The following is an 18,652-nucleotide window of genomic DNA, read 5'->3' as shown; positions in this document are numbered from 1 at the left end:
ATTTGGGTTTGGTTTGATTGTCCTGGTTTGAAATTAAGTGCTGTGGCTTTGACATTTCAGAGTTTGCCAAACTCGTGGAAGAGTTCCGAAGCTTTGGGTTGAAGCTTATGCAGTCATCCAGTGGCCGCAGCCATGGCACATTTGAATGGGTTGACAGCATGTTGGTTCAGGCCCTGAAGTCTGGAGATTGGCTTTTGATGGACAATGTTAACTTTTGCAAGTAAGGACCGTCTGTCTGATCATGAGTGAACGTGACTGAAATTTGGGATGTGCTTGTCAGAGTAGAAACCCAGGTGAAAGCTTGGCCGTTTTTAATCCATTGTTCTTAACTGGAAACGCATCCTCAGCCATTTTCTTTAGACTTCTCCCTGTGACGAACATGGTCATTGGTCATTAGAAAGTGCAAGATTTTAGTTCTCTGATAGTTTTGAGCTGAACTGAAGGCTAACAAAATTGGATTACATTTCTAGCCGTCTTTGGGTTAAACCTTAATGACCAGATAGATGGTCATTCTTAAGTGTAGATTTTTGAAATGCAAGATCTGACACAGGGCACACATTTAGTAAATGTGCGTCAGTTTGCATCACTTTTGATTCTAAGGTAAAGGACAAGTATAAAATTATTTTAGTTACACAGCATAATAGAAGCTACAGCAGGGCAGATGATGGGTTTCTATACCTGGAGCACCTTTCAGAATGTTTCAAATCAAAATCCAGTTACCTTTAAATGGAATTGGTAATGTTGGGAAGTAGGGGGTGGGGCGGGGTAAGAAAAGAGTTACAATTCCAGGAACTTGCTATCATTTTTTTTAATTTTTAAAATCTATTCAGTAACTATTTTGTTAATTTACTGTGTAATAGGATCTCTGGATCATGTGCCTTGGGAATGTAGAGGGGAATTGATGAGAAAAGGGATCTTGAAAGACATCACAATTCTATATAGGGCAGTGATCTGTGTTGAAAGAAGACATAGGTCAGGAGTTCTGGGAGGCCTGGCAAGGAAAGTAGAGTCAAAGGCAGCATGTCAACCTATCCACCATTTGGATTCTGTCTGTGCAGCCCCTCAGTGCTGGATCGTTTGAATGCTTTGCTTGAACCTGGAGGCGTCCTCACTGTTAGTGAGAGAGGAATGATAGATGGATCCACTCCCACCATAACACCACATCCCAATTTCAGGTAATTTATGCCTCTTAAGTTTCTGCCTAAGAATCTGACAGCCTCAATAGCAGAGGCAGACATTCATAGGAACTTCTTATGTTTGTACACTCAATAAGTAGGTATGTTCACCCATTAATTGATTCAGTTAACAAATATTGAGGCTCTGCTATTTGCCAGGCTCTGGGGGCACAGCAGTAAACAAGAGAAGCAAGATTCCTGCTGTGCGTTGGTGGTGAAGGGTGGAAGCAGGGAGACCACGTACAAGCCTTTTGCAATAGTTCAGGCAAGAGACAATGATAGCTTATACTACAGTGGTCAGATAAGTGAGACTTGCCAGTGGACTTGTGGGTCGAGAAAAAGAGGAAGCAAGGATGACACCTAAGTTTTTGTCTTGAATAAGGGGGTAAACGGGGGTGCCATTCATTGAGAAAGGGAAGACTGGCAAAGGAGCAGGTTTGGTGTGGAGAGGGTCAGTAGGGAATCACTGCTTAGGTTTGGAGATGGCACATAGCTAGATGGATATGTTATTGGACATCGAATTTATGAAGCTAATTGTTTCAGGAGAGCATAGTGCTTCCTTTTCTGCTCTCTGTAGGTGAGTCAGAATGTTGAGTTAGTACTGCCTGATTGGGGGAGTCTCTGAAAGTAAGAATTTTAAAGTTCTCAGATAGCACCCCAGGTGCACTGGATAGACATTACTTAGTTCCTAAGGAAAGTCCGTTTAGAGAACTATTTGCTGTATAAATGCGTTTTGGAAGTGGAAGACAGACTATAGATGAAAGTAGCCGACTTTGAATTAGTTGTGTTTCCTATGGTAAGCTCCCTGAAGATGAGCCATATATGATTTGCCCTCATCAGTTGTTACTGAGCTGCACCATTGGTTGCACTGGAAATTTTATTTAATTTTTCCTTTGGATTGCTATATTACTAGACTTTTTCTCTCAATGGATCCTGTTCATGGAGAAATATCCCGAGCTATGAGGAATCGTGGACTTGAAATCTACATTTCAGGAGAGGGGGATAGCAGCATCCCAGATGAGCTGGATCTGAAAGTTCTGCTCCACAGCCTTGGGCTGGTGGGGGACAGTGTGTGTGACACCCTCTTGGCTCTACATAGAGAGACCCAAAGCGCTGTTGTAGGTAAGGTGCTTGACTTCTAGGCCTCTGAATAATTTTATTTCTATGGAAATTCATGTGTTATTCCAGGAGTTCTTAGGTTTAGTGTACATAGAAATAGAAATGACCAGGAAATAGAAATTACCACGAAAATATGGTAATTTTTGGTATCCTCCGTCCTCATAACTGATTGGTTTCAGCAGGTCTGGGTAGGCCCAGGAATTTAGTGGTTTACAGAAGCTCCCCAGGTAGTAGTGATGCATGCTATCAGAGGCCCATACTTGGAGGAATACGGGCTTAGGCAGTGAGATGTGTGGAGTTTGTCCCTCAGATCTTCAGGGTCATCCTTGAGTCTCCTGAAGGTGGAATAAAGAGGGAACTTTAAATTATGTAAAACGGACAGGTGTTACTTCTTCTAAATGTCCAAATGTATTATTAGCAAAGCAACAATAGTAGCAGCAGTAATAATGAGAAATGAAACTCTATTTATTTAATAACTACTGTGTGTTAGGTATGATGCTGGTTGCTTATTTAGTCCTCACATTAGTTCTGCAAGACATAGGTTTCCATTTTAAAGGTAAGACTAAGAGAGGTTGAGTAACTCATCAAGGCCAAATAGTAATGACAGCTGGGGTTTGAAAGTGGGCCTGCTGGGTTTCAAAACCCGGGGTCTTTTATGAGACCATGGTCATTTTGCCACCTCCAGTATGTGTCAACTTTAGGTGAAGGACATATCACACTTACAAATGAGTCATCTGGTCACTTCCCCACAGTATACTGCCAGAGAGAGCTGGGAGGGAGGTGGGATAAGGGAAAGGAGAATGTTCCCACTAGTCCATTGTGTGCTACTGAGACCCTAGAGTCCACTTAGAAGGCCTTCTAAAATAACTATCTGGGTGGATTTGAGTGGAACGAAGTTTGATGTGAAGGTGGAATTTCGGAAATTTTTGTAGAATCTATTGCTCATACATGGCAGTGTTTTTTTCTTTATAGGTTCTCCAGCATCATCTGTTTCAACTCTAATTCAGACAGCCTCACTCATTGTGCAGTACCTACAGCGAGGGCTGAGTTTAGACCGAGCCTTTTCTGAAGCATGCTGGGAAGCATATGTCCGCTCCCAGCATTCACCAGCAAACCAGAAGGTACCATGAAATATTTCACAAGCTTTCTTAAGTTTCTAAGTTGATACACTACATTATTTAGTACAAGGAATTTCTTTTTTATTGATGGTAACTTTAACGACCTAAGAGAATGAACCATGGCAGTTATTCTCTAACAGAGATCTGGTATCCACGTACTTTTCTGGAAAATAGGTTAAATATAAATATTACATCCTTGGAAACTTCCCTGGCATCAGAAAAAGTGGGATTTAGCTTGTAATGTACATTTTTGGTAATAGCATGTACACCATGTGTTTTTATCTCCTACCAGCTTGTTCAGGCTTTACTGGAGAAACATGTTTCTTCTCTGCAAGCACATGAAACCTGGGGTAACTCCATTCTTGCCATGGGGCTGTGGCCAGATTCTCTGCCCTCAGCTCTTTTTGTTGCCGAAGATTCTCACCTCTCTGTAGTACGAAGTGATGGACAGATCTTAGCGTATTGCCTCAACAGGATGAGCATGAAAACCAGCAGCTGGGCCAGGTTAGTGGGGCCTAGAGTTGGTGTCTCTCTCCAGCATCTTGACTGTATTGTTTGTTTCTGATGCTCATGGTCATGACCCAGCATATTCGACCAGAATTTTATGAGGCCATTTGTTACCCAGCTGTCATGGTGTCATTGTTTGTTGTGATACCGCTCCCTGTTTGTTATTCATTCCGTAAATGTTTTAATTGTCCTCTCTGTCACCTTTTCCCCAGTATCTCTCTGATCTGTTATTTGTGAAGTTATTTTCCCAGTTCTTTGAAATGTAAAATGAAAGTTTATTCTAGTATTGACTTTGTCTATTCCAATGAATTTCAGGATTCAGCCTCTTACCTTGCCAGACTTAGAGAAAATTATGCAGTCCTCCAACCCTGAGAGCTTAAAATTCAGTTCAGTTGAAGTGGATACTGTTTGGATTGATGAACCAGACGTTCTGTCCGTGGCTGTTAAATTGCTCATAGAAAGAGCAACCAATCAAGATTGGATGCTCAGAGTTAAATGGCTTTATCATTTAGCCAAGAATATACCACAGGGGCTTGGTGAGTAGAAAAGCTTAGTTTGTGTCATGAGTGAATTTATGAACACTTACTCTGTTTTAGTGCCTCAGCAGCTGTATTACTCTGTGAGTACACTGTTACAGTTGCATATGGGAGATCTCATAGCTAGAAATTTGTGACCTAGCATTACTGTTTGTGTAGCTGTTAAAAAATTAACAGCTTAAATGTGTCCCAAGAGAAACCTTTTTCCTATGTGTAGTTGTTAGCATTTCAGGATCTGTCCACCTTTCTATCAAATTCAAAAGGAAAATGTACTGTATTGGTACTTTTTATTTTTTGAACATCCTGCTATTTGCACTACTATGGCTGAACAATCATTATATCTGGGAAAGGTGTTGCTTTTGATAAATTCGTTTCCCCTAAAAGTTCCCCTATAAGAGACCTCTAAGTTGTCGTGCTTAATTTCTTTGCACTTTTTTCATTTTAAGAGAGGAAAAAGCAACAGTAGCATCACATGGGTTATAAAGTACAGCACATGGAATTTGTTGGTAGAACTAGTTGCCTAATGTAATTGAGTTTACATGAGCCTTTCTCCTCCGTGAGAACTTGTTGATAAGCCAGTGAATGTGTATTTTATTGTGTGGTACATGTGATCTGTATAAAATATGGAAAGAATTTGTATAATTATTCTTATCTGCCTTGTTCTATATGTTAGCTACTGGCCACAGGTCACTATAAAATGTAAATATAAACTAACTAAAATAAAATAAAATCTGAAACGCAGACCCTTAGTTGCCCTGACCACATTTGAAGTGTTAGCTAACATGTGACCAGTGGGTACTCTTGACAGAGCAGCTATAGAACATTTTCATCATTGCAGAAAGTTTGATTGATCAGCCTGCTTTAGATACTAACATGTGCTTCTCCTTCCTCCACAGAGTCAATACAGATTCAGTTAGAAGCCAGTGCTGCATCTCTTAGGAAATTTTACTCAAATTCTCTCTCAACTGGGGTCAGTAATGTCATCAAAATATTACAACCAAATATAACAGGTACTACACCTGATTTGATTTCTAGTTCTCAGCACCGTTTAAGAAACTTGTCCACTGATACCATGGGAGAAAGACCTGTCAGAGCTACCACTGTAACAAACAGTATTTTTTAGAAGACTAAGAGTATCCAGACGCAAATTCTGCTTCCTGGTTCGAAACTATCCGTTTATCCTTCAGTTTCTGAAAGAGGATGATGATACACAATGAAGTGGGAGAATGTGGGAGTTGGAAGACTGGGCTCTCTGATCCCAGCTCAGCTGCAAACCCGCTTGTCCATTTAAGGCCCGTCATTCGTATTCACTGCCTGTGTTTGAAAAATCAGGGAATTGATTTCATTTCTCTGGGATCCCTTCAATGTATAACATTTCAACTGTTATTTATTAGTACTGTTAACAGAAAGGGTTTTGAACTATGAAGCTATTTAACTTGAAGGGGAACAGAGAATTAATTGCTTCAGAAAACATAAAACCCTGATAAAAGTTACAAAGCCTTAAGTACAAAGTTATAAAACTGTAATGATAAAAGAAATAGCCATCCAAAGTTGTCTGATCAAATGAAGTATTCAAAATTTCTTTTAAATTAAGGAGTGAGGTAGCAGACTCATTCACTGAAGCAGAATAGTATAAAGTTGATTGGACGTAAGTCTTAAAGAGGAAAATAGGGGCATTTTCACAGAACCAGGTTGTTAATTTCCCACCCCCATCTTCATTTGATATTAATTAAAATATACCATTAACCATTTGGTTTAGAAAAAAAATATGCATGATGCTTTTGTGCTAAACCAGTTACTGTATGTACACTGAAGGTAATGAGGTGAATGGTTGGGAAGAACTCAAACAGCAGAGAAAACTACTGTAGTAGTTAGGTTGTGGCTGAACTAAACCATGGCTTTCCATTTATGAAAGAATTTTGATCTTTGGGAACATAGTTCTAGAGTTGAGTAGCAGGTTCCCTTTTTAGCAGACACCACTTTGCCCTGTGTTGGAACATAGTAGGTCTACTTTCATCTTCCTTAGTGTAGTTTTACAGGATTTTGTGCTATGGGTTCCTTCCTCGATGTACCTTGCTGTTCAGAGAAGGCATTTGTTAGCCTACTCTGGTGGGTATCTTTAAAATTTGAAGTTGCTTCACTGACCCATCCTACTTAGCCACCTCCAGATTAATGTTGCCATGGTTTGTCTTCCTGCCCCTCGTGGTTCTCACAGCCTCTGGAGAGGCTCACGGGGTGATCAGTGCAGCTTTCCAGGGAGGCACCAGGTAAGAGCCAGAGGAGCTCAGTGAGGTGTCAGCTGCAGCCACATCCTCTGATTGTAAAGAAATGGCTTTAAGCGAAATAATCTTGAGTTTTCTTATTGAAAGCAAATAATGAGATGTATTCACTTATTTTCTGCCACGTAAGTTAGTTTTCTTGTGGTTAATGGCAACAGGTTGGGTAATGAAGCTGATTTTCCAATCAGTAGTGGGATTTTAGCAAGGGAACTCATTGGTTGGAGTGTTTATGGTGTAGGGATTGCCTTTATATCCTACAGGGAAATGACTGTTCGGGACTAGTAGAAATTTTGCATTTAGAAAGACGCATCAAACCCCAGTTTTCTAGTATCGGAGTCTGAAACCAGCATTTCTCTGTGCCACCTCTTCCCCGTCAAAACTGAATGTGATCAAATAAAACAATGAAAATCTTCAACAGAAATTTGCCACGCCAGGAGTTTAAGTCCAGAATTCTGTTTTTGTGTTTTGTTTTTTAAACCAGATGAATTTGTGGCCCCTTTGGACCCGCGATGGAATATGCAGGCGTTGGACATCATTAGAAATGCAATGGACTGTGACCCACAGACGGACCAGTCTGAGCAACTCTTTTCCCTTTTAGAGTCTATTGCAAACAAGTAGGTGAAGCCGCCTGCTGCTGTAGGCACTCCGCCTCGCTGTACACGACGACCTTCACGGGTCGTGTACCTGAGCCTGTCAAATACAGATGGCGTGTGTTTAATCTTCCGAACCTACGGGGTGGCGGGGTGGTAGACATGACAGTAGCCTTTCTCACCACCTCTCCTTCGTACTGGAATTCTGACTCTGAATTCTGACTATTGTCAAAATGCCTGTAATTTTTGCCGGTTCTTAGTAATTGAATAGGGTACTTTAAGAAATATACTAGCGTAGCATTAATGGTGAGATTTATTTTACAGTTAATCCTTTATCGTAGGATAGTCATGTTTCTACTGTTTCCTGATTGTGATTCCCTGCAGCTCCTCCCATTTTTACCTACTCATTCTCTTACGTGTCGTTTCCTCAGCTGTCTGTCTGTCCACGTAATTTCCCATCCTCAGATGGTAGGGACATATGTAGCACCTGCATGCTTACGTACACACTCACATGTAAATTTACCTAGTTGTTATAGAATCTGGTCTTTCCTCACTTTTTAACGTAACGACCAGACTTTTTTTTTTAAATTGGGCATCAATGTGATAAATTTTTAAAAATAATTTTGTAATTGAGATACAATTACAGCAAAGTACACTTAATTTTGATGAGTTTCACAAAGTAAACTCACTCACGCATGTGTGATACATACTAGCACCTCAGAAATCCCCTTGTTTCTTCTCCCAGTAACTCCCCCTCCGCCTCTGCAGGTAACTTTTAACACCACGGATTAATTTTATGACACCCAACTTTAAGAGTTCATGGTGAAGTTTGTCAGATCATGACAAAGCATCAGAGTGAGGCCTGGCAACCTACCCAGACAGCTTTTTCCAGCCAGCTGTCCTCTTTTCACCCAACTTAGTTGTTACCACTTTCGCCTTCCTCTCGCTAGTCTAGAATTTGTAGAGGCCGGAGACAAATGGCAGGTTGAAGGAGATTGATGTGCCAAGTGTTCTCAGAATTCAGCATGTAGAGGATATGATTAAAAAGCATTATTTACCAATAACTTTTTTATGTTACTGAATCTTATTTCAGGACAATCATATATCTTGACCGGGAAAAACGAATTTTCACTGAAGCAAATTTGGTTTCTGTTGGTGGCAAAAAGTTGAGAAACAGTGTTTTGAGAATGTCCTTTGAATTCCATAAAGGTAAGACTACTGCCTTTCATGTTCTGCAGCTCTGCATCTGATTGTATAGTGTAGCTGAAGCTGAGAAACTCAGCAGCTCCTGCCATTTTACTGATTCCTTTTGCTTTGCTGGCCTGATTTTAAACATGTTCTCTTCTTCAATAGTAATGACTGACTGCTTTTTACAGCTTCTTGATCTCATTTACTTTGTAGGGCAACCATATGCCATGTAGGTCCCATGTTATGAAAGAGGAAAGGGAGGCACAGAGATGCCCAAGGTCACACCTCTAGCAAGTAGCAGAGCTAGAACTCCAAACATAGGTTTGTTGGCTGGAAAAGTACATGCTCATACGCATTTGCTTATAGATTGTTTCTTTCTCCCACCTATATTTTTTTAAATTGGAAAGATGCTTGTTGGAAAAAATTCCAACTATATATAAATATAAAAATTGAAGACATTTGCCCTTACAACTGCTACTGTTAATAGTACGTTTGTTTGTATCCTCTCATATCTCTGTGCCCTCTATCCATTCAAACATGTACACTTAAGTTTTAATTTTGTATTTAAACAAATGCTTGTTTTAAAATATGCATAATTATTTTATAATTTTTTTCCTTAAGATATTATGAACATCTATAGGTATACATGTCTGACCTACAAAATTTAGTAATAGGCAAAGAATTCACTTTTGATTTGATCTTTCAAAACTGACCTTTGTACTGCAGATAATATTAAGTTCCTTATTACAGTTGATTTTGAAAATGTCCAGAAATTAATTTAAATCTGATGTAATGTTCTTATTTTATTTATGTCAACTCTAAGATCCAGAAAGCTATCACAGCCTGCCCCATGAAATTGTGGTCAATCTTGCTGCTTTTTTTGAACTTTGTGATGCTTTAATCCTGCTCTGGGTACAGTCTTCCCAGGGAATGGTGTCCGATGCCAGTGTCAATGAGGTAAAGAAAAATGTACCTGTTTTTATTTTAATTGACATTTGTCTTAGCACAAAGATTCTTAGGGGTAGACTAACTTCAGTATTATATGTCTAATGTTATTTGAGAAATTTAATTGTTTGTAACAGTTTAAAATATATACATATTTTAAAGCTTTATGGGGTATAGTTGACATAATAAATGGCATATGTTTAAAATGTACAATTTTATATATCTACAGCTGTGAGACTGTTGCCACAACCAAGGTAGTGAACATACATCCATTACCCTCAAACTTTCCCTCATGTTATTTTGTGTTCCCTTCCTCCCCACCGTCCCCAACCAGGTATCCATTGATCTGCCTTCTGTTACTATAGATCAGTTGCATTTTCTATAAATAGAATTATGCATTATTTAGTCTTTTGTTTGTTTGTTTTTCTCTCAAAATAGTTATTTTGAGATGCATCCATATTGTTTTGTGTAGCCAAGTTTTATCCTTTTTTATTGCCAACTAATATTCCATCAAATACACACACACACACACACACACACACACACACTACAACTTATATACACGTTTATGGACATTGGAATTTTAACAGGTTTATTTTAATTCACTTAAGATTTCTTAGACATCCTTGTTACATGGATTTAATTGAATTTTGAATCCAGATTATTCAAGTAATTCTAGTAAACTAGAGTAGCAGGTCTTAAATTCTTTGCTCTCAAGACACCTTTATTGTCTCAAAAGTTCCTAAAGCCCCCAAAGAACTTTTGTTTAAGTGGTTATATCTATCAGTATTTATTAGATTAGGGCGTAAATCTGAGAAATAGGAAAAATAGTTATTAATCTGTTTAAAAACAGTAGTAAATGCATTTCACGTTAATATAAATAACATTTTTAATGAAAAACTCTTTTCCAAAACAAAATTAATGACAAGAGTGGTACTGTTTACGTTTCTGTAAGTCTCTTTAAATTCTGGTTTTGCAGAAGAAAGCTGGATTCTCACATTTGCTTCTGCATTCAGTCCCTTGAAATATGTTGTTTGGGTTGCAGTTTGTAAAGAAAAACTGGCCTCTATTCTTATGGTTACCAGGTTGGAAAATGGAGGAGTATTAATAGTCATTTCATATAATTGTGAATATTTTTCTTTGATATTATACCACAGTTTGACAAGTGGTGGTTTTGTAAGGGCTAGTAGTAATGTGGAATGTGAAAAAAAAGTCACCGAACTTGTCATGCAGTAGAACCCACTGGCCTAGCTTGTACCTTGAATGAACTTTCACCCTTGTGTGCATTTGTAGTTCATGTATTGGTAATTTGGAATATATTGTTCACTGAATTATCAGATCTTCTGAATGCTGACATATTTCATTCTTCAATCACGCTCATGAAAAATTACCACAAACTTCATCAGAAAAATCTTTCAGTATTGGGAAGTTGTCACACTCTTGGTTTTTCAAAGTTTCAGATTTTGTTTAAAAGCTTGAATTTTAGCACTGGCAACAAATACTCTGAATTGTTTTTCTTGACCCAACAGATTAATTTCATTCATTTTCAATACGATGTTTGTCAGAAACTCAGTCACAGGTTGTTTGTCTATCATCCTTTCCTTTTTCTGTTTTGGTACCATCAGTGCAAATGTCAACAGTGAAAAAGGCAAATAATGTGATATTATTATGAAAATAGCTTTTACTTCATGGGAACTCTGAAAAGAATAACTAATCTTGAGAATACTTTGCTATAAAATACATTGTTAGAAGAGCAGTGTTAGAGACTTACATTTACCTGATTTGCATTACATAAAGCTACATAAATGAAGACAGTATTATCATATGGACAGATGTAAAGACCAATGGAACAAAAAAGAGAATTCAGAAATAGACCCTCACATATATGATCAACAGATTGTTTTGATTTTGTTTTGCCAGATGAGCAAAGGTAATTTAATGGGGAAAAAGAGTCATTCACTAAATGGTGATGAAAAGTTAGATGTCCATATAATAAAGTCAAAATGAGCCTTTGCCCCTACCTTACATTATATAGAAAAGTTAACTCAAAAGAGATCATAGCCTAAATATTAAAAATATGAACTGTTTAAAAGAAAACAGGAGAAAACCTTTATAACCTGAGGATAGGCAAAGATTTTGGAGGATTCTTTATAAAAGAAAAAAATTGATAAATTTCATCAAAATCAAAAACTTCTTAATAGACAACTTTAAGAAAATGAAAACACTGGGAGCAACTGTTTACAAATCATATAAACTAATAAGACAGCCCAATTTTAAAAATGAGCAAGATATTTTGAATAGGAGATATATAAATGCTCAGTAAAAACTTGAAAATTGCAGTATCATTAATTATCAAGGAAATGTAAATTGAAACCACAGTGAGATGCCGCCCACCAGAATGGCTAAAATTAAAATCACTAACAGTGGTAAGGATTGGCAAGGAAATGGAACAACTGGCATTTGCCTACACTGCTGGATGGAAGACAAAATAGTGCAGCTGCTTTGTAAGACAAGTTGGTGGTTTCTTATAAAATTACATGTACACTTACCGTAAGTCTCAATAACTCCATTTTCTCTAAGGTAGTAGCTCTGAACTTGACTGCCTTAAGGTCCCTAAAAACATTCCAGTTGAATGCTAGACCTTTCATGTGTGTATGTGTCGTACTGATTAACAATTGAAGTCTACGTCTTATGTCTTTTACTGGGAGATGTCTGTGAATGTTTTGATTTACTTTGTTTTTAGATCTTGGATTCTCTGCAGTGGCGGGACCGGTTTTGGACTGTGGCCGACACAGTAAAAGTGGATGCCCCAGGCCTGGCCTTGCTTGCCCTTCACTGGCACTGGGTTTTAAAACATTTGGTCTGTCAGATCCCGAGACTCCTAATGAACCATGAAGACAAGTAAGACTCAGAGTAATAATGTCAATATCTGCATTGTTGATGATGTTAAAGAGAAGAGGGTTTAGAATTGAAATTGTTTCTTCTCGCTTTACTTTGGTTTATTCCCTTGGCCTATTGCTGAATGTAAATCAAGTATAAAATGTAAACGATGACTAGTTAGTTGTAAACGATAGTATCCAGCATTTCTCCCTTTTCTTACTTACCCCCTCCCTTTTTTCTCCTTCTTTAAAGATACTACAAAGAGGTTCAGACTGTCTCAGAACATATTCAGAATTGCTTGGGGAGCCCGGCCGGTGGCTTCACTGGTATAAAGAAGTTGCAGAAGTTCCTAGGACGACCATTTCCTTTTAAGGTACACTTTGGAAGCATGGCATAAACACAAAGATTTGACCTCTTAAGTTCTGGAAAGGGGGGACTGCCATTCAACTGGATTCATTCTTGCCTGCAAAGCTTAACTTTTAAATGTTCAGTGAATACTATGATTTGTTAAATGTTATCATTTTACTTATTCTTGAGACTATTAAGACTGGGTAGAGTTTTGACTATTACTGTAAAAGCTGAGAGTAACAGGAATAAACAAACCCTATGTTTTCTAGAAGCATCGTGGAAATATTTTAAATTTCTTCTCAGACGTGAGCAGGCTGTTAAAAAGAACCATATTTCTCCTCTATATAGGCTCTCCTGGGTTTTGTTGTTTCAGGACAAGCTGGTGGTGGAGTGTTTTTCACAATTGAAAATGCTTAACAAAGCCCTGGCCATCAGGGAGCTGGCGCCTGGCCTTGGGGAGAGTGGATGGCGGGAAGACATTAGTCGACTCCAAATGCTGGCTTCTGAATGGAAATTAAAGAAAAGTCTCCTTCATGCTGGGGGATTAGTCCTCAGAGCTAATATTCTAGAAGATGTCAAGACAGGTAATATACTCTGGAGTTTGGGTTGCTGACAGATGCTCTAAGAAGTTTTAAGTTTTCTCTTAGATTTTCTTCTCTCTCTCTCTCTCTCTCTCTCTCTCTCTCTCTCTCTCTCTCTTTCTCTCTTTCTCTCTCTCTTTCCCCTCTTCTCCCCGCCTCTTTTTTTGGGGGTATACTATAACTACCATTAAATAAGTGTCAGACATAGAGCTAAACTTTATATAGTTTAATTCTGTTATTAGAATTGTACAGGTATTAATCACATCATTTCATAGATCCAAAACTCAAGCTTAGGGTAAGCTGAATTTAGGTTAAGCTCACAATCGCATAACTGGCTGTTGGGAGTCTCAGCCTGTACTATTGACCACTATGCTTTAGTACCACATGTGTCTTTTTGTCCAGATGAATTGAAGAATCTTGTGAATGCTCAGTGTTTAGAACTAAAAGCCAAAGGAATTTCACTTGGTTTTCTGGAGCAAAAGCCCAATGAAGCTGCCTCCCTGTCCCAGCCAGACTATACCTCCTTAATCCAACTCACCAGGAGTGTTCAGTTATGGCCTGCAATGGAATACCTGGCTGTGCTTTGGCATTACAAAGTGACAGCTGATTTTATGACACAAGTTTGTCTGAGAAGGTAAGCCATTTTCCTACGGGGAACTTAATTTCTTGTTAGATTATTCCGTGTGTCCTACGTATGAAACAAAGTCGACTTGTCTTGAGAGGGGGAATAGTTGCTGAAGCAGAGGGAGGTCAGTCCCCACTTTGGAAAGACAAAACTTCTTGAAGATTCTTTGCCTTTGCCTTTGACTCCACCTGTAAAAGTCACTGCGTATTTTTCCAGTGGAATTGCTTGCTCATTTTTAAATAAACATACTCTAAGGTCTGTGTATTTCTTGTTTGTAGCAGTTTTCTAGCAGTTTGTTTGATTAGCCCCACAGCCCACCCTCTCGCCCTCTTTATTTTTGTAACAGGTCCAGCAAAAATTGGCAACTCCAGATAGATGAGGAAATAAGCCATCATATCACGTTTTGTCTTAAGCATACACCAGTTGCTCCTCAAGAGTTTCAAGGCCTTTGGTCATTACTGCACCATCAGAAGGTAAAAATCAAAAAGTGAAATACATGAGAGCCAAATGTTCTTTTGCAGTGATTACCTGGGTATTTTTCAGTTCTTATGACAGAATCATTTTATTCAGTTTCCAGTTAAATTAGGCTACAATATTTGCATATTTTTATTTTGTTTGCTCAAAAATATATTGTGGGAGTGGTGTTACTCTTCCCTCACTAATAACTTTTGAATGTGAATACTGATAAACTGTAGTTACTACGACTTCATTAGTTACAACTTTAATTTTTATATAGTATTCATTTTATCTATTTTGCTGACATAATCGTATGATTTATTTTACTTATATTGTCTCATACAACCTTATAAAAGCTGATCTCTTCTTTGTTTTATAAAATTGTAATCAGGATAAGTGACTTTTCCAAGAGGACCAGGGTGGCAGAAAATCTGGAGTGATAGGATTACTATCTTTAAGGCCATGTTAGTTTTAGATGGGCCTTACAAGATAGAGACCTTGTAACCTGATTTATAGAATCTTTCTCAGGTGGTCTCTTATCTAATTATTCCTTTATCTCTAGGTGTCTGTTGAAGAAATAAGCTCTTTGTGGTCCGACTTCCTTAATTCCTCGTTCACGTCTTTCTGGAGCAGTACTGTGACTACAGACCCGGAGTACTGGCTCTCATGGAGTCCTTTCCCTGCTGCGCAGCAGAGGGAGACGCCCAAGTCCCTTTGGGACTCCACACTGAAGGTTTGTTGGCCTGAAGTCTTAAAAAGGTTTGGTGATAATGGGAAAGATTTCACAAAAGATCTAGCAATAAACATTTATTCCTAGGGTAAAGCAGTGACTAAATAATTGTAATACTTTATTTTTCATAGGATATTAATAAGTGTAGTTTCCAAAGTATTCTCTCTTAAATGACTTGGGAAACCCTGAAATAAAGTGAAAAAAAGTTTCCTTTAAAAAGTCTTTTTTTCTTTCTAATTAAAATACTCTTTCCTAAGTATAAAACATTTAAACAGTACACAAATGTGTACGTGTATGTGTATATGCATATACATATATAGTAGAATTCAGTAGAAATAACCACTCTTTCTTTGCTCTGTATCTTGTTTACATGTATTTTTATATTAAATATATATGTAAACAAAGATAAGATCACTTTTTTTGTTCACATAGTACATCATGGAAACCTATATCTATCATTCCAGCTTCTTCTTTTTAAGATATTCCATCATTCTAATGTGCTGGAACTTAATCACTTTTCTTATTCATGTTTTAATGTCTCTTGCCTTTATTTCCCCCCTTTTCTATAATAAGCATACCAGTATCAACTACCTGTACAAATCTTTGTGCGTTTGAGTATTTCTGTGGCCATGTTACAAGAACTGGAATTTAATCCTTGGTCAGAGTGTCTGTAGTTAAAGAAATTTATAGCTGTTACCAGAATGTCTAGCAGATGGTTTTTGTTTTACTGTTTAAAACAGGCTAGGAGCTTATACAGGGGAGGTCACAAAGTCCTGGCTGACCTCAGGAGGACTTGGGACTAGAGCACAGATTCACTGATTATATATACGAGGACCTATTGTTCCATAACCATGCCACACTAGTGTTATCAACATTTTAAATTATTGCCAATCATATGGTTTTTAACATTTCATTTTAATCAGTATTCCTTTAATTGTTTTTGAGATCGAACATCATTACATATGTACATTGATCATTTTCATTTCTCCTGAATTTTCCAGTCATATTCATTGCCCATTTTTGGCAATAAAAGAATTGGGTTGTTCATCGTCATTTTATTATTGGCTATCTCTTTATATATTTATTAAACCTTTACCCATCTTATGGTTGGAAATGTGTTTCTGGTGTTTTGTTGTCTCTCAAGTTTTATAATGGTTTCTTTTTAAATATGCCAGTCCCTTTCTACTTTCTGCCTTTGGTGTCATGCTTTTTAAAAAAGTCTTCCTTCACTGTCTCTAGGGTTAAAAATCATTTACCCATACTTCCTACTATATTTAAATCAGTTTCATCTGGATATCTTGTTGTGTGAGGTAGGTTTGCAAATGTTTTATTTAATGCAGCCAGTATATCTGAAAGCAGTATAACTACACCACTTTTGACTAATTCATTCTCTACACTGTCATTTGAAATGCCACCTCAGTCATAAACCTTACTCCCAGAGATGTTCATGGATATATTTTTGGAGTTCTTTTCTGTGCCGTTCCTCTGTCAAAATTAATTTCTTTGTTGAATAGCATCTCTCAGAGCTCTTAATGATAAACCGTGTGGATCCCCAAGAGTTACATAGAGCATCCAATGCTGCATGTCATATGTATGTGACTGTTTAACCCTTTGCTGTGGATAGCTATAAGTCTGTCCCACGTGACCCGGCCAAGAAGCACAGACTTGGCAGACTTTGTCCCTGGCTCTTACCTTGGTCTTCTGATTCTTTTCCCTGCCACCAAGTCTCACCTTCCTGTAGTGTGTCCCTAGCTCTATCGCAGTGGTCGTCCTGATACCCAGCTTTGAGGGGTATTCTTCATGTTACTTAAGTATCCCTTGCTCCTCATCCCTGGAGAATGCAGGCCACACAGTCCACATTCCTCTAAGGCCTCCTCACACCTGCCTCCATTCGGCGCTCCTGGGTCCTGTCTCTGGTTGATGTGTCACCCGGATCTAACAACCTGAACCTCCTTTTCTTATTCTCTGTCTTTTCCGTTAAGGTGCCTAGTGCTGCTTGTGGAAATCCTTTTAGTTAATTTCTGAAAGTTACTCGATTCCTCTCCTCCATCAGGGCCCCGGATGTCTCAGTAGAGCCGTGTTCTCCAAGTGCTGCTTTGAGGTCTTGACCAGCAGCTGCAGAGAAAGTCCCTGGGATGTGAGCGGCCTCCCCATCCTGTCCTCCTCGCATGTCACCCTGGGAGAGTGGGTTGAGAGAGCCCAGCAACTCCAGGACATCAGTTCGGCGCTTTGGACCAACATGGCTGTCCCTTCAGTAGCAGAGTTCAGGTATTCCATCCCCCTCGGCAGACTGTAAGCTCCTGTTGTTTCTCTGGAGCACGCAGCAGGAACCTCAGTCAGTACTTGCTTCTGTAGTGGCTGGTTGTGGTGGGTAAAGGCAAGGCTGTTTTCTGGCTGGACCAGCAGGTTTTCAGCCCTGACAGAGGCTACCATGAGCTGGCCAGCTCCTCCATCAGTTTTAAGCGTGTCTTGACCAAGAGGGTAATGCTTAGAAAACCATGTAAGATTACAGGAGAATATAAATTCACCTCTAAGTATTGGCAGTGCAGTCTGCATGTCATTTTGTGAAGGAACAAGGGTTTGAGAAAGGAATGCTGTTTGATGCAGTGCAAGCCTTTAAGTGTTTCCTTGTCCCCACAGACGCACGGATTCTCAGCTCCAGGGGTTGGTGCTGTGCCGGCACCTGGCAGGCCTGGCAGAGCTGCTCCCTGAGACCCGACGGCGAGAGTACATGCAGAACTGTGAGCAGCTGCTATGTGGGGACAGCCAGGCCTTCCAGCACGTGGGCCAGACTCTTGGGGACATGGCAGGACAGGTGGCACTGCCCAAAGAGCTGCTGTGCCTTTTGCTCACCTCCCTGCGCCACTTGTTTGGAGAATGGGAGGGTAAGCGGGACCTGCCTGAGCCAGCCCGGCGCGGGAGCCTCTGGGTGAGCCTTGGCCTGCTCCAGATTCAGACGTGGCTTCCCCAAGCGCGCTTTGACCCTGCAGTGAAGAGGAAGTACAAGCTCAAGTACGCCAAGGAAGAGGTATGGAGAGGAGAACTGGGAGCGTGGGCTCCATCCCTGACTGGCTGGGTTTGCTTAGTATTATATATATCGATCCTTTGCCTCCCTCGTGCATGCTCAGAGCATCAAAGGAGTGCTTTTGCATGAGCTGCCTTGTGACTTCCCAGCTGTGTTCTGAGGACTGTTTCCTCTACGAGAGTCCCTCTGAGGAGGGGACCTTCCTTAGGTTCTGATGGCTCTGCCAGTAGACTGCAGGGTGGAGGGCACTGCCAGAGAAGTCGTGGTATCCCTCACTGTCCAGGCTACCTCTCCCTGAACTAAGTTTTGGATGTTTGGGTTTGGATAACTTCTCTAGACAGGGTATAGTATTCCTCAGGTTTTGAATTTTTGGTGTTCATTATCTAAAATTCAGGAATCAGGTAGTTCAGATCATTTGGATATCCCTTGCTATTTGAACTTCCAATCAAACCCAGGACCTGAATACATCAAGATAATGATGTACTAGTTCTGTATTTTGAAGCAGGAAAATTGTGTTGGTTGGAGTAAAGGCTAAGCTGCTGTAGCAGAG

The 18,652-nt window shown here is 39.4% G+C and overlaps 1 protein-coding gene across 2 annotated transcripts in view; it reads left to right on the top strand.

Annotated features, from left to right (window-relative positions):
• Positions 1-18,652, top strand: part of MDN1 (midasin AAA ATPase 1) — a 144,741-nt gene that overhangs the window by 82,796 nt on the left and 43,293 nt on the right. For both annotated transcript variants that reach the window (XM_033097100.1, XM_033097091.1), the window contains 18 exons: positions 61-220; positions 1,059-1,175; positions 2,089-2,297; positions 3,267-3,415; positions 3,705-3,916; positions 4,235-4,455; positions 5,352-5,465; positions 7,216-7,348; positions 8,418-8,533; positions 9,336-9,469; positions 12,201-12,358; positions 12,590-12,710; positions 13,059-13,269; positions 13,669-13,900; positions 14,238-14,364; positions 14,910-15,080; positions 17,131-17,345; positions 17,718-18,105. In XM_033097100.1, coding sequence (XP_032952991.1) covers positions 61-220; positions 1,059-1,175; positions 2,089-2,297; positions 3,267-3,415; positions 3,705-3,916; positions 4,235-4,455; positions 5,352-5,465; positions 7,216-7,348; positions 8,418-8,533; positions 9,336-9,469; positions 12,201-12,358; positions 12,590-12,710; positions 13,059-13,269; positions 13,669-13,900; positions 14,238-14,364; positions 14,910-15,080; positions 17,131-17,345; positions 17,718-18,105 — 3,188 coding nt within the window. The remainder of the gene's footprint in view (positions 1-60; positions 221-1,058; positions 1,176-2,088; positions 2,298-3,266; positions 3,416-3,704; positions 3,917-4,234; positions 4,456-5,351; positions 5,466-7,215; positions 7,349-8,417; positions 8,534-9,335; positions 9,470-12,200; positions 12,359-12,589; positions 12,711-13,058; positions 13,270-13,668; positions 13,901-14,237; positions 14,365-14,909; positions 15,081-17,130; positions 17,346-17,717; positions 18,106-18,652) is intronic.

The sequence above is a fragment of the Rhinolophus ferrumequinum genome, chromosome 3, assembly GCF_004115265.2.
Source record: "Rhinolophus ferrumequinum isolate MPI-CBG mRhiFer1 chromosome 3, mRhiFer1_v1.p, whole genome shotgun sequence".
In the NCBI taxonomy this organism is placed as follows: Eukaryota; Metazoa; Chordata; class Mammalia; order Chiroptera; family Rhinolophidae; genus Rhinolophus; species Rhinolophus ferrumequinum.
The sequence above is the reverse complement of the archived record's forward strand: the minus strand, read 5'-3'. Positions and strand labels throughout refer to the sequence as shown.